Source organism: Desmodus rotundus, chromosome 7, assembly GCF_022682495.2.
Source record: "Desmodus rotundus isolate HL8 chromosome 7, HLdesRot8A.1, whole genome shotgun sequence".
Taxonomy (NCBI): domain Eukaryota; kingdom Metazoa; phylum Chordata; class Mammalia; order Chiroptera; family Phyllostomidae; genus Desmodus; species Desmodus rotundus.
Window position 1 is genome coordinate 62,311,680 of NC_071393.1, and position 16,032 is coordinate 62,327,711.

The 16,032-nt window shown below is 43.9% G+C and overlaps 1 protein-coding gene across 3 annotated transcripts; it reads left to right on the plus strand.

The window, feature by feature from the left end:
- Window positions 1–2,632: 2,632 nt before the first annotated feature.
- LOC123479037 (cathepsin G) lies at window positions 2,633–11,421 on the plus strand. 3 transcript variants are annotated; one of them, XR_008427434.1, is made up of 4 exons: window positions 2,633–2,711; window positions 3,491–3,638; window positions 4,072–4,628; window positions 5,025–5,736. XR_008427434.1 is itself a non-coding variant. In XM_053929171.1 (4 exons), exons 1-4 carry the CDS (start codon window positions 2,657–2,659, stop codon window positions 5,055–5,057), a joined length of 288 nt encoding a protein of 95 aa, XP_053785146.1. In that variant the 5' UTR covers window positions 2,633–2,656; the 3' UTR covers window positions 5,058–5,736. The 3 variants fall into 3 exon arrangements, 2 of the variants coding, with proteins under 2 accessions (XP_053785146.1, XP_053785147.1); XM_053929171.1 differs by having other exon boundaries at window positions 4,577–4,628; XM_053929172.1 differs by lacking the exons at window positions 4,072–4,628; window positions 5,025–5,736 and adding an exon at window positions 10,939–11,421.
- Window positions 11,422–16,032: the final 4,611 nt, after the last annotated feature.

Consider the following 16,032-nt stretch of genomic DNA (forward strand, 5'->3'; position numbering starts at 1 on the left):
CCCCTCCAGCTGCTGTACTGGTTGTGGTTCCCAGGGTAGGTGGGTTTGTGTATGTTCTGGGCTCTCCTGAGAAACCAGAAGTTTCTTCTTCTGTCCCAACCTCCATAGGTTTTACAGCCAGAAGTAACTATCTTTCTCTTTTCCAGTAGCTGGATCCCTGGGCTCCACAGTCCAGACTGGGGTTAGGATCACACACTTGCAAGATTACTCCCTGATTTTATCTACCATATGTGAATGTGGGGCTGCCCATTCTGCCATCCACCATCACCTGGCCCTCATGGCCTCACCGGCTCTCGCCCCTGGCTCACCCCCACCACACCAAGTCCTCTGTGTCCCAGCTCCCTGTCTCCACCCTCCTACTCATCTGGATGAATATAGCTTCATGAAATCCTTGGTTGTTGGACTTCTGTACAGTTCTGGGTGTTTTGCTGGGTGATTTTCTGGCAATTCTGGATGTTTTTCATGTTTATGTTAGTTGTGTTCTTTCTTATGGTTGTGCAATGAGGTGTGGCATGTCTACAAATACCTCCATCTTCACCAGAAGCATGGTATGACTCTTTTTAAAATTTCATGTTCCTTGTAGCTCTGTTAAAAATTATTTTTATATCGACATACTTGTTTTGTAATCTGTGTAAGATTATTCCTATAATATTATCCCATGCTTTCTTAGACATGGTATTTTATTTTTTTGTTTGCTTGTTAATCTTGTTTATACTTGAAAATATATTGTCATTATAAATGAAAGAATAATTTTAGGTGTGATTCAAATCTGGAATTAAGTGAATTTCCTTTAGATTTGCATTAGATTCTGCCAGCTACTTTGGGACACATCCATAATCATGATAATGCAACTTTAAGGTCTGAGATTCCATGAGAAATTCAACTAATTCTGATATTTCATGAATTACTTGCAACAACTAGCCCTTTGCTTTTCTTTGTTCCTTTGAGGGTGCAGACTTTTCAAGTCCCAGCTTCTTGTGGGGAGAGGCTCTGATTGGACCTCGTGTGAATTTGGTTTTGTTTTCTCCTCCCCTCACTTTATAAGGTCATCAAACCAGAGTCTCAAATTCTGTGGGTTCAGAAATGCCCTCAGAGAAATCACTGCCTAACTGGACTCCCATTATGCTTTCAGTTTTGGCCTGATAATTACTCCTGTATTGGCAGTTCTTTTAAGTCACTGAGGGTTTTAAGACATTTAAACAGCTTTGTTTTCTCTTGTTTTTAGTGGGAAGGCTGGCATGCAATCCTAGGTCACTGTTAGTGAAATCACCTCCCCACATCTCTATTCAGATCACTGGATGCATACTTTACTCCCCCTTTTCACATGTGTGTGCTGTTCTTTATCCTTCTGTTTTTAAACTAGACTAAAGTTTTTAAAGCAAAATTAAATGTTGAAAAAATTTAAGCAACAATAAATTAAAATTGCACAAATAAGACACCAGTTAGTCTATTACACTATTTTATCTCTCTTCTCTTTTTTCTGCATATTGCTTTTCAGATGCATAAAAAATTTTCATGAGGTTACAATCATAGAGCATATATTACAGGAGAGATTAAATTTCTTACAGTTTTAAAAATAAGTGAAAATGTGTATATTTAAATATAAGGAAAGGATATATAACTTTCACAAGATTTTCAAGGGGGCCTATCAGGAACCTTAAAAGTTTAAGAATGGTATTACTTTTCAATTCTGATATAGGTTTTGAAAAATTATTCTGGCTTATAATGTTTTTCTGAGAATACAAAATTATTGTAAATAATTTTAAGTGTGTCTCACAACCCACTGTGTTATTCTGCAGTATACTGCCTATTCTTACTCTATAATGAATGTGTAGTTCAAGTACCCTCCACCCTGGTTGAAGAAGGGGGATTTGGTTGATAGGTCTCATAAATCCCAATGAAATAGGAGCTTATATGTTTTCCAGCCAGGCTATGAAAGCTGTCAACAAAATCAACTCACTAGGCCTTTTCTGCACATAGGAACCTTCTGAGACACAAAGGCCTTCATCTTGAGTAGGAAGCAGGCAAATAAAGGTCTTCAACTGTGTCATAACTTTTAGTGAGGCCTTCTCTGGGCTCAAATAACCTAAGAAAGTTACCATCACTGACACAACCTTTATCTTCCATTTTCTTCTCTGTCAGTGCCTGTCACTCATTCAGGAACAAGAGCTACTCAATCTGCCTCGCCAGCTTCTAGAAAGTGGTAGGAGCAGCCAGGGTATCAGCAGGAAGCCAGGGCCCAAATGCTGAGGACAGGCGGGCTTCAATCCCGGAGCAATAGAAAATGGAAGCTCTGGGTAGCTAGCAGTATTCACGCCTTATTAAGACACTACTGAATTGGGTGGGTTTGGGCTTCTGGAACACCAGGCCCAAATCTCCTCTCCTTGTGTCCCGGTTCCCATTACCCCTGACAGCACTGACTCAGCAACTGTGGGAGATGTGGTGTTGTCTTGGATCACTCTCTCTTCCTCCAGGTCACTGGCAGTTGGTAGCACAGCCTCCAGGCCAGCCAGGGCTGATGACACCTATCACACCCCCAGAGGAAAGGAACTGTGAACCAGCTATCCCCACCCCACCCTTCCTTCCTCTCTCTGGGGACTAAAAGTCTAGCAGGAGGAAGTGCCAGCAGCAACTGCTGGGCAGCCTTCCCTGGAAGATGCAGCTCCTCCTCATCCTGATGGCCCTTCTCCTACCCCCTGGGGCTGGAGCAGGTGAGTGACCATGCGAACCCTCATAGGCCCATCCCCATCCCATAGACTCTGGACCCAGACTGCCTAGTCACTTTCTAACTCTGTGTCGTTGAGCACATCATTTGAATTCACAGTACTCATGTTCGTCATCTGTAAATAGAAATAATAGCAATGCCTACCTCATAGAGTTGCTGTGACAGTTAACATGACACTTAGTTAGTGTACGTGAAACTCTTGGAACTGCCCCTGGCATGTAGTATGTGCTCTGTAACTCTGCTCTTTGAATTCCCTCTGCAGCCCCTGTATCAAAACCTAGGAGACAAGGATACAGTAATAACAGCCCCATCAGCTCATATCTACATTCTTAAAAAACAGTCCATGCTGCTCATGAGATGGTCATGAGTTGGACCAACAGGGATCAGGGAAGCTCTCTGAAAGAGAAAGTACCAGCGAACTTTAGGTAGAAGCAACTCCAGAAGGCTCTGGATCCTGACTGCACAGATCTCTCCATACTGTGAGAGGCTTAAGCTGCTCTTCCCAGCAGCAAAGGTTGTTCTCCTTTGGGGGAGGTGGGGGGCGGGCGGTGGCTCGCTGAAGTGTGGGCTGGGGAACCTGCTTTGTTTCCTGCAGAACGCTGGAGCCTTCTCCCATGATGTGGTTCCCTACAGACCCCAGTTCTCAACACCAAATCCTCCTCTCCCTGCACCATCTCTGTAGTCTCCCCATCTCCTAGCCTTTCAGAAGCCACCAAACTGACACTTCAGTGAGCAGAGTAATAACTGCTGAATACTTCCTTCCAGCGGAGATCATCGGAGGCCGTGAGGCCAGGCCCCACTCCCACCCCTACATGGCATATCTTCGCATCCAGTCACCAGAGGGAGGAAGTGCTTGTGGAGGGTTCCTGGTGCGAGAAGATTTTGTGATGACAGCAGCTCACTGCTTGGGAAGGTGAGGAACCAAGGAGCTCTCAATAGCCAGCAAGGCAGGTCCAGAAGCATTCCTGTGAGCATTCAACTGAAATGGGTTCCAGCAAGGAAGGGATGAATAGTGACTGGTTATGTCCTAAGGGGTTGGACACAGGCCAGGGTAGGACAGAAGGAGGAGACAAAAAGCATGCATTGGAGCTCAAAATACGAATTTGAGCTACTTATTAATTTGACCTAGTGATTAATTTCTCCTTAAAGTCACAGTGTTCCCCACCTTGCCCAGCCCAAGACTTTTGAGAAGCAGAGGACACAGAGATCTCTGCCCCAGAGCCCTCCTGTCCCTGCACTTCCCTCAGCTGCTGTCTTACTGCCCTGGGCTCTCCATCTTCCTTGCAGATCTGGGGGACTTTACCTCATGCAGCTTATTCCTACCTCTAGATTACATTCCTTTGCAGCACTATAATGGTGATATTGGGGTCTCACAACATCAGTAGGCAGGAAAGGACCCAGCAGCACATGTCTGTGCTCAGAGCCATCCCACACCCTGCCTATAATGAGCAGAACAACCTGAATGACATTATGTTACTGAAGGTATGTTCTGCCTGACCCTGTGGTTCTCCACCTGAGCTGGCTCTCTCCCAGGTCCGGGCTTCACCTTGTCCTTGGACCATGGAGAAGGAAGCAGGGACAGAGACCCAGGGGTGGTGTGCTGAGCACAGCATAGACTTCCCCTGAGTGCCTGTACTCTTCCTGCCAGCTGACAAATAGAGCCAGGCGGAATCGATTCGTGAGGCCAGTGGCTCTGCCTCGATCCCAGGCCCAGCTGAGACCTGGGTCCCGGTGCACTGTGGCTGGCTGGGGCCGGGTCAGTCAGAACAGGCGAACAGACACACTCCAGGACGTGCAGCTGAAGGTGCAGAGGGATCGGGTGTGCAGCAATCTCTTTAATGTCTTCAATAGCCGAAGCCAGATTTGTGTGGGAGACCGAAGGGAGAGAAAGAACGCCTTCCGGGTAAGGCCCCAGGCATCTGCCAACACTACCTGAGACAGAGGCATCTGGGAAGAACTGGGCTTGGGAACAGACTACATCCCCATGGCCTCAGTCTGGGGGCCAGACAAGAGTAAAGTGGGGGCTTTTACCCATCAGTGCAGCCTCTGAGGGGAGGGGAGGACTGACTGACACACAACATGCATATGCAGCGTTTTCATGGGAAAGGGCAAGGTACCTTGACTTGAGTCAACCCACAGCCAGGGGTGAAGCCTAACCAATGAAAGATGCAGGAGCTTGACCTCTGCATCCCCACTGCCTTCCCATCTCACACAGAGGTTCGGGCTTTAGGAAAAAAAGAACGGGGAGGTATGGACTCTGGCAGCCTGGCTTAGTGTCCCTTTCTCTCATCACCCACAGGGGGACTCCGGAGGCCCCCTTGTGTGTAACTGAGCCCAGGGTGGAGGGCTCAGGGCATTGTCTCCTATGGAAGAAGCATTGTGACTCCTCCCAGTCTTCACCAGGATTGCTCGCTTCCTGCCCTGGATAAATAATACAATGAGATGATTTGAACATAGCGGGTCACACTGAGACCCCCCTACCCCCTGTGACTGTCTGCTCTTTAGGATGGAGCCAGCTCCAGTGGGGTTGCCAAAGCTTTAATAAATGTCCATGTGTAGAGTGCAAACAACCAATTTCTCATGTTATAAACATCATTCTGCACAAATGTATGAGGACTGAGTCTGAGCTCCTCCAGGAAAATGGAGTCCTTTCTTTCCCTAGGACAAATGAACCTCCCACTCCATCCTTGGGAACAGGATAAACTATTTCCCTCCTCAAAGCCATCCATTCACCATCTCCCCTCCCCACACAGCTTTGGGGGTTGACGGAAGGCCACCTGTCTCCCAGGGCAAGGCTCCCTGCCCTTCTCACTAGCAGGTACTCCCCTACCAGATATTAAGGTGTACCCTAAACTCTCTGCCACTGGTGTGTGTAGCACAGGCCAACCAAAGGGCAAGAATTGAAATTTCATGCAAGGTTCAATTTTTTTTAATTTTTTTATTGTTGTTCAATTACAGTTGTCCCCATTTTCCCCCATTACTCTCTCCTGCCGTACCCATCCCACCTTCCACATTCACTCCCCCCCACATTGTCATTGTCCATGAGTTATTTATACATGTTCCTTGACAACACTTCCCCTTCTTTCCCCCGTTACCCCCTTCCCAACGCTCTGTCCCATCAGTTTGTTCTTTATTTCCATGTCTCTGGTTCTATTTTGCTCACTTTTTGTTGTTGTTGTTGTTGTTGTTGTTGTTGTTGTTGGTTAGGTTCTGCTTATAGATGAGATGATATGGTATTTGTCTTTCACTACCTGGCTTATTTCACTTAGCATAATGCTCTCCAGTTCCATCCATGCCGTAGTGAAGGGTAGGAGCTCCTTCTTTCTTTCTGCTGTGTAGTATTCCATTGTGTAAACATATCCAGTTTTTTGATCCTCTCATTTATTGATGGGCCCTTAGGTTGCTTCCAGCACTTGGCTGTTGTAAATAACACTGCTATGAACATTGGGGTGCATAGGTTCTAATATGTGGCAAAGGTGGCATCTCAAATAGTTGGGAAACAATGAACTTTTAATACATAATGTTAAAACGACTTGATAGTTTGGGGGGTGGGGGAGAAGTAAAATTGGACATTCTCCTCACACCATAATCCAAAGTAACTCTTAAATGGATCACAGATATAAATGTAAAAACATAGCTCTGGTCAGGTAGGTCAGTTGGTTGGAGCGTCGTCCCAATGCACCAAGGTTGAATGTTTGTCCCACATTAGGGCACACACAAAAACCAACCAATGAGTGCATAAATACGTGAAACAACAAAATCTCTCTCTTTCTCTCTCTCTCTTAAAATCAATATATAAAAATGTTTTAATGTAAAAAAAAATAAACCATAGAAGTTTTAGAAGAAAGAATAAGATCTGCTTGCTCAAAAAATAGCTAATGAACACCATGTTCAGAGCAGCACTAGTTACATGTCCAAGAGATGGAAGCAAACCAAGTGTCTGTCGATAGCCAGAGTCCTTCTTCCAAACCCTGAAGCAACCAACCCCCACTGTTCTATAGACCCATGTCTTCATTTTCAGTGAGTAAGGGGTCTGCTTCCTGTTTTCCCCTCTAAACTTACACCACACTCAAACCTAATGTTGACAACAATAGCATGACTTTGGCCTTAATGGTTAGCCCAGGGCTGTCCACATCAACATGATATACAAACAAAAGATTACTGAAGCCACGTATCTTAAAATCATGCTGTAAGCACATTCTTAATATTCTTAACATGACAGAACCAGCTGGGAGGTTCTTCCACGCCCATCAAAATGTCAATCTTTCCTTAAAGTGTGACATTTACCATCTGAACCCTGCAGTTCCCATGTTCTAAATGAAATTACCACTGAACACATATCAAATGTAACTGGCTACAAACAGAGATGCTTTGGTAAGTTAGACCATTGTTTTATGGGAATTTTTAATCAGAAAGTCATTTGCCTAATAATCAGTGTAATCCATTTAGCAACAAAATTTTGATCAATATACATCAGTCATTCTCTCTATACTTGCTACCACCTAACCAACCATAGGAATTCTATTGTTTGCATGTTCTGGGGGGTAGCAGTCTCATTATTAATAGCTTGCATCGGCAAATAGAAAGAATATTTGATGGTGGGACTGGGGAGGTTAGAAGGTGGCAGAGTCCCCATCCAGCCCTTACTCTCCATGATATGTACTGAGAGTCCCAGAGCACCACCGAGTCTCAGGACCAGTCCCCAGGAAATACCCAGGGCAGACCCATCCCAATTCCACATCTTTCCTGACACTCAGCATTTCCTAGGTAACCTCCAGCTGCCCTGATGGAAAGGTTTCTACAGACCTCACAGTGCTCATCCCCAGAAGACAATACCTTTTCTGACCATCCCAGAGCCAGCAGCACCACTCCCCACAGTTCTGCATGCCTCCCCACTACATAACCTTCAGCAGAAGAGCTTTGGCAAGAAAATGTCTTCAAGGCACTTTGAAACTAGTGCAAAAGGACACAGTTCCTCCCACTTTCTTTCTTCAGCTGCTGACTCTGTTCATTAGAGGCCTTACTGACTGGACTGGAAAGTCATAAAATCATAACAAGTTCAGGTGCAGGAACCTCACTCAGAACCTCTCTCTCAACCCAACAGCCAAGGCAGACTTCCAGTCTACAGAGGCTACTGCCTCTGCCCCGACACAGATCGTGAAGGTCAGGAGAAACTGAATGCTGGCTGTTCATTACATTGTAGCAGAATTGCAAAGGTGTTTGGTGGTGACATTGATAATGGTGTCTGAGTTTGTCTGTGGAAAAGGTGGGTGCCCCTGGAGAGAGCCATCTGAACCTTGAGTAGGACAACAGGGCAGTCTCAAATAGCTCATAGAAACCATCTCTATTACAGAAATGTGAAAAAAAACTATCAAGTATATGGAATCAAACAAATTATAAATGATTTCAAGATTTTAGGCAGCATGACATCCCCAGAACAATTAAGAATTCCATTTATACAATTGCTTTTTCAAATTCCTACTGAATTTTCTGAAGTACAGTGTTCCAAAGCTACATTGTGATCCAGTGAATAGCAAATTATTAAGCCATTTCAACAGTCCAGAAATTTCACAGTATTTGTTTTAGGAGCTGCTGCTACAACTTTGACCATTAGAATGGGTTTCAGAGGTAGCCAGCCTCTAATATGGCCTGAATGACCACCACCTCCTGGTATTCACAGTGGAGAGTGAAGGCTTTGCTGGCATGACTGTAGTCAGTGAGACCCCAAATTCCCAGGGCAAGCTAGACCAGAATGACAAGAGAACGTCAGGATAAACTGCACCATCTTTACCTTTCTTACCTGGGGTCAACAGATGTTACCTATCTGTTGTGGGGACAACAGATGTTGTGCCCACAACATCACTGAGAGGGAAGCCACCCAGCAGCAGATCTCTGTGGGCAGAGCCATCCCAAATCCTGATGGAGACAAGAAACATGGACTAAATGCAATAGAGGTGCTCCATGCCTGCTTTTCTGCTTCAGTAGTTGATCAGGTCCCAGCTCTACCCTCTCCTCCAGCCTGACTCATCTGCTGGATCTCAGGTCACTCAGGGGCAGGTACAGGTGCTACAGGAGGGCTCAGGAAACATAGCTCCTCCCTAGTTCTAGCGCCCAACAGAGTAAAGCAGATCATTTGCCATCTCTTGCATTTTCCAGCCATCTGAACATGAAGATGAACGACTTCTGCTTTGAGGTCCTTCTTCTTGCACCAGAGCTGGAACTAGGTGGTATAGGGGATGAAGTACAGGGAGGCAAGCTGGGAGGATCTGGATGATGGCAACCATCCAGACACACTACGGGAAGTGTAGACACATTCTGGGAGATGGAAGGATGGCAGGAGCAGAGAGCATCATCACTATAATGGCTCTGATCAGTTGTGCATGAGACGTTGCATGTTGGAAAGTCAAAAGGGAAGAAAGCTGTTGCAGATGTAAGGTGACAGATGTATGCCAGCTGCAACCCAGAGGCAAAAATGTGCTAGGGGCATCTGGGAAGACTTTTGTGGCATAAGTGAGTCTGAGACCCAAAGAAAATTTCCTTCTGAGGGGACTGCACCTGGAAGGCCAATAGAGCAGCATGAGGAACCTGAACAGGGACAGTGAGCTGGGCTAAGGGACACTGAGGGCCCAAGAGACCTTCATCCCACCAGGACCCCTTTTCTTAGAAAATCACCCACATTTCTCTGGCCCAGATTCCCACAGCTGGCTGTTTCATACCCTGTGGGTATCAACTGGACTCCTCTTTGTGGTGCCAAAACTCCTGGCAGCTCACCTGGGCTCTGATCTGGGTGCTAGAGGACAAGGTGGCAGCTTTTGCCCCAACCTTGGGGCTGATCACTTAGCAGCCTCAGAACATTTCAGTCCAGCACTTCTGGTCACAGCTGGCAGTTTGGCTGTGCTCCTGCCATCCATCAATATATAAAAGGTTAGTGAGGATCAGTCAACTGCCAGGCATGGTGCAGGGCCCTGGAGATACAATGGTGAGAATGACAAATGCCTAATGACCCAGTATCAGAGAGACCAGCATAGCCATTCAGCAAGAGATGCACAGGAACAGGGCTGTTTGGTGTCTCCACTAACAGGCCATACAGGAGATTTTACTCCTCACACTCCCTTCTCTCCAAAACTCTGGCCACATGGACACAGAAGATGCTCTGACACCTACTAGAAAGGATGGCCCATGTGGTACCATGATGTATATCCCATCTGTCTATAAGCTTGAATCAACCCCTCTGGGCTTCCAGACAACTGTATTTCTCAAGTAAGTGCTAGAATCTTAGTTACCTGAGTGGCTTTTCAACTCCATTAGTGTCACTCATGAGGTTATTTAACCACCAGACCTGGAACCTCGAGGAGGAAATCACCAAGGCCCCACCTGATAGTCCTTAATTTAGGACAGCAATCATACATACCATCCTTTTAGCCCAACCATACTCTCTTCTAAGCCAAACAACTATGGTTCCTTATCCATCCTCTTGAAGTGAGAACCCATTCAACTCCCAGGATCCTCTTTAGTGGAAATTCTCCTCAGAGGATAAAGGTGGTATCTCCAGTGCCAGATTCTCTTCAATTCTCTCCACTGTGCTGAGCTAACCTCTCAGGTAATGAATGAAACTGGCCTATTTGGAGAAGAACCCATCCTCCACCCTAGTGAGCTGCTTGGGCCTAAGAACGTGTTTGCAGGAGAGAAAGTGGCCAGTATTTCCACTACACTCACCATTCTTCTCAGGACATTGAGTGGGAAGAAAGGCAGAAAACAACACCCAGGTTGGATCAGTCTCCTATAACCGGGACTGTTTCTCCTTTCCTTGGAAATTAAATCAGACACTTCTAACTAGGAATGGAGAGTGATGAGCTACATAAATTTTGCCTATATAACCATCTTCAATGGGACCCTGCGGCACGGGTCTATGGAACAGGAGAGATCAGGTACAGGGAGGACTAGTGACAAAGTCTCGTTTCACTTCTTTATGGTTCTGTTTACATGTCCCAGTTATGTTAGCATTGGAAACTGTGGCCTCCTTCCAAGCATCGTGATATCGAGAACACTATATTTATCAGGGCAACCTGGGACCACACAGTGAACTCGAGCACACTTGTTTGGGATCCCTCCTCTGAGAACTGCTCTCAGGCCTGTCTTTGTCTTCCTCGTACTCCCTTTAACATCTCATATCCACTTCCTCCCCAAAATCCACGCTGCACCTGTATCCCCAGGACTCTGCAGTTGACTGGAACTACCAAGAAGTTGGATGACTGGGTTCTTCGCTAGCATGTTGCAGGTGAGACTAGTGCTTGGCACTCTTACATGTAAACAAAAAAAGCGCTTGGACTGTCAAACAATGAAAGATTAAAAAGGAAAGGATTGGGTCAGGTGTTGACATTTTAGGAAGTATGCAGGCACGAATCACAAATGCATGGCAATGTGGGGTGATATTCAGGCTCTTTGACCACCCAGAATGCAGCCAAGGTAGGGAATGACACTTCTGCCTCCTGTCCAAGTCCCCAAAAACCTTCTGCAAGCCCAAGGTTTCCCCCTGGTGGATAGTGTCATGCTATCTCAACAACTGCCTCAGAATGCAGTGCTCGGAACACCTTCTTCACTTGGAGAACACTAGCCAGGCTGTCTGTGACCCATTCTTGGCTCAGTACTATCCAGGAATTTACTAAACCCCAGATCTATTGTTGAAAACAATTCACTGAAAGGACAGAAATGAAAAATTCTCCCAAAGGACAATGGTGAGCCCACTTACCTTTCACCAGGATGACTTACTAGGAACTTACTAGAATGTTAAAAATAGGGATAAAACTTTCCATTCTCTTAAGCTAAGAGTGGTTATATATCCCAGGAGCTATCATCTAGGTCAAGAATGGAAGAGCTAGGTAATACTGTACAAAACATTACAGCCAAACACTGCCAAATCTACATTCCTTTCAAGTGCGTGTGGAACATTAATCGGTATTGAATATCTGGTAAGCCAAAGAATAAGTTGCAACACATTTTTAAGTATTGGATTCATACAGTATTGCTCTGACCCACAATGGATAAGTTATAAATAAAACTAAAAGTATAACTAAAAATTAACCAATATTTTGGAAACAAACTCTGAATAATCCTTGGGTCAAATCAATAAGAGGCATAGATACATGGGACAGACAGCTGTCAGAGGGGAGGAGGGAAGAGGAGACTGGATGAAAGAAGGTGAAGACATTAACCAAAGAACATATATGCATGACCCATAGACACAGACAATAGTGTAGATATGGCATGGGCAGGAGCAGGCAGGGGGGTGGCAAGGGTGAAAGGAAGGTTGGCAAAGTAGAGGAAAGCAGGGACATCTGTTACAGTGTAAACAATAAAAATAAAGTAAAAATAAATAAAATGCACAAGGACATTTTGTAAACATGCAAGAAGAACAAGAAATTAATAGGAAAAAAGCAAAGAATGTGAATATGTAATTCACAGCATGAAAATCTCACATGGCTAAACAGTATATGAGGAATGCTCAGTTGTTAGAAGAAAATGAAATTAAAATAATCAGATGCTATTTTACACCCACAGAGTTTTCTTTTTAAAAAACCATAAAATGGTGTGCAGAATGTGAAAAAAAAGGAACTTCAGGGGAAACAAAGAATGTTTGTTTATCAAAAGATAAGAGGTGAGAATACAAACCACAAAGTAAGAGAAATCATTTGCAATGCATATATTTGGCAAAGGACTCATATCCAGAATATATTTAAAAAACTTCTACAAACCAATAAGCTGAATACTGGCAACATAACTTTTTAAATAAGCAAAATATTCAAAACACCCTTTACAAACCAGGATATTAAATGGCCAATAAGCAAGTAAAACATTGTTCAACAGTATTAGTTCAGGGAAATACAAATTGAAAATTATATTAAGATATCACTACACAGGCACCAAAGTGGTTAAAATAAAAAGTTCTGACCATACCAAGTGTTAACAAGTTATGCCATCAGTGCCAAACCTTTCATACACTACTGATGGGAGTGGGACAATCATTTTGGAACAATGTTTTGCTCAACATATGTTTATGTTGAACACAGCAATGGTATTTTAAATATACGTTCAACAGAAATGCATACATATATGTACCAAAAGTATGAATATGAAAGTTCATAGCAGATTTATTCCCAATAGCAAGAACTGGAAATAACACAAAATCTAATATCCAGCAGAATGCACATATAAATTGCAGAATCACCACAATGGAACATTAATCATCAATAAGAATGAAGGAACACCATTCCACATGGCAACACAGATGAGTCTTTAAAAACATAGCTTGAATGAAAGAAGCCAGACACTAAAAGGTGTATACTGATTGACTCTATTTACATAAAGTTTTAAGTAAATAGACAAAATTAATCTAGGATAATGGAAGTCAAGGCAAAGGTTACATTTAGGGAAAAGAAAGGTACTCTCTGGGAAGGTCACAAAGAAGCTTCTGGGGCGCTGGCAACAGTCAGTTTTTATGCCAGCGCCATACAGTTTTGATTACTATTGCTTGTAAGAGAGTTTGAAGCCAAGAATTGTGCTGCCTTCAACTTTGTTCTTTCTCAGAATTTCTTTGGCTATTTGGGATGTTTTGTGGTTCAATACAAATTTAGGACTGTTTGATCTATTCTATGAAAAGTATCAGTGGAGTCATGTGAATTCTTTATATATTTTAGAGATAAAACCTTTGTCACATGTATCATTAGCAAATGTATTTTCCCATACGGTTGGTTCCCTTTTCATTTTGCTGATTTTTTCTTTAGCCAACAGAAGCTTTTAAATTTTTTTCTTTTCTTTTCTTTTCTTTTTTTAAACATATTTATTGATTATGCTATTACAGTTGCCCCATTCCCCCCACTTCACTTCACTCCATCCCACACACCCCCTCCCTCCCACATTCCCCCCCCTATAGTTCATGTTCATGGGTCATACTTATAAGTTCTTTGGCTTCTACATTTCCTACACTATTCTTACCCTCTCCCTGTCTATTTTCTACCTAGCATTGATGCTACTTATTCTCTGTACCTTTCCCCCCTCTCTCCCACTCCCACTCCTCTGTTGATAACCCTCCATGTGATCTCCATTTCTGTGGTTCTGTTCCTGTTCTAGTTGTTTGCTTAGTTTGCTTTTGTTTTGGTTTTAGGGGTGGTTGTTAATAACTGTCAGTTTGCTGTCATTTTTACTGTTCTTATTTTTTATCTTCTTTTTCTTAAATAAATCCCTTTAACATTTCATATAATAAGGGCTTGGTGATGATGAACTCCTTGTACTTGACCTTATCTGAGAAGCACTTTATCTGCCCTTCCATTCTAAATGATAGCTTTGCTGGATACAGTAATCTTGGATGTAGGTCCTTGGCTTTCATGACTTAGAGTACTTCTTTCCAGCCCCTTCTTGCCTGTAAGGTCTCTCTTGAGAAATCAGCTGACAGCCTTATGGGAATTCTTTTGTAGGTAACTGTGTCCTTTTCTCTTGCTGCTTCTAAGATTCTCTCCTTATCTTTAATCTTGGGTAATGTAATGATGATGTGCCTTGGTGTGTTCCTCCTTGGGTCCAGCTTCTTTGGGACTCTCTGAGCTTCCTGGACTTCCTGGAAGTCTACTTCCTTGGCCAGACTGGGGAAGTTCTCCTTCATTATTTGTTCAAATAAGTTTTCAATTTTTTGTTCTTCCTCTTCTCCTTCTGGTACCCCTATAATTCGGACGTTGGAACATTTCAAGATGTCCTAGAGATTCCTAAGCCTGTCCTCATTTTTTTTTGAATTCTCGTGTCTTCATTCTTTTCTGGTTGGATATTTCTTTCTTCCTTCTGGTCCACACCATTGATTTGAGTCCCAGTTTCCTTCCCATCACTATTGGTTCCCTGTACATTTTCCTTTGTTTCACTTAGCATAGCCTTCATTTTTTCATCTACTTTGCAACCAAATTAACCAATTCTGTGAGCATCTTGATAACCAGTGTTTTGAACTGTGCATCTAATAGGTTGGCTATCTCTTCATTGCTTAGTTGTTTATTTTTGTTTATTTTGAAAAAATAAGTCATTGCTTATTTTTTCTGGAGCTTTGATCTGTTCTTTCATTTGGGCCTTTTTATTTTTTTTTGTCTTGGTGCGCCTGTTGCATAAAGGAGAGGAGCCTTAGGTGTTCACCAGGGCGGGGTAACACTGTCTGTGAGGGAGGGGCAGAGAGGGAACAATGGCGCTTGCTCCACTCTCTGCGGATTTCAGTCACTCCCTCTGCTACCCACAATCAAATTGGGCCCCTCTGGTGCTGATTCCTGAGTAGGTGGGCTTGTGCACGCTCTAGGCCTCTGTGGGTCTCTCCAATGAACTCTCCTGTGAGGCTGGGAGTTTATCCTGCTGCCACCTCAACCCCCACGGGTGTTTTCAATCAGAGGTTTGAGGCTTTATTTCCCCGAGCTGGAGTCCTGGGTTGTGCAGTCTGCTTTGCTCCTCTGCTGTTCCTCCGGGTTTATCTATGCGTGAATGTGGGGCTGCAGGGGCTGCTAGCTGCAGCCTGGCCTGCCCCATTCCACAATCCACCACCTCGCTGGGTCCACCAGCTGCCCATCTCCACCCCTCCTACTGGTCTGGATGAATGGTTCTTCTTTATCTCCTTGGTTGTCAGGCTTCCCTACAGTTGGATTTTCTGTCAGTTCCGGTTGTTTTTTGTTTTTAAATTGTTGTTGTCCTTCCTTTGGTTGTGCAAGGAGGCACAGTGTGTCTACCTACACCTCCATCTTGGCCAGAAGCCAGAAGCCTTTAAATTTGATGAAGTCCCATTTGTTTATTCTTCCCTTTATGTCCTGTGCTCTTGGGGACATTTATAAATGGAGACAACTGTACTTGAACAACAATTTTAAAAAGTTAAAAAAAAAAAGAACTCACACAACTTCACTACAGAAAAACAAATAATCCAATTAAAAAATGGGCAAAGGACCTGAACAGACACTTTTCCAAGGAGGACATACAGAAGGCCCAGAGACATATGAAAGGATGACCAGCATCACTGACCATCAGAGAGATGCAAAATCAAAACCACAATGAGATACCACTTCACACCAGTCAGAAAGGCCATCATAAACAAATCAATAAACAATAAGTGCTGGTGAGGTTGTGAAGAAAAGGGAATCCCAGTGCACTGTTGGTGGGAATGCAGACTGGTGCAGCTACTGTGGAAAACAGTATGGAATTTCCTCAGAAAACTAAAAATGAAACTGCCTTTTGACCTGGCAATTCCACTGCTGGGATTATACCCTAAGAATCCTGAAACACCAATTCAAAAAAACCTA

Coding starts and splice junctions, on each gene's coding strand:
- LOC123479037 (XM_053929171.1), top strand. CDS start 2,657: ATGCAGCTCCTCCTCATCCTGATGGCCCTTCTCCTACCCCCTGGGGCT. Junction 2,712..3,490: donor ACCCCCTGGGGCTGGAGCAG/GTGAGTGACCAT, acceptor ACTTCCTTCCAG/CGGAGATCATCGGAGGCCGT. Junction 3,639..4,576: donor GCAGCTCACTGCTTGGGAAG/GTGAGGAACCAA, acceptor TGTCTTCAATAG/CCGAAGCCAGATTTGTGTGG.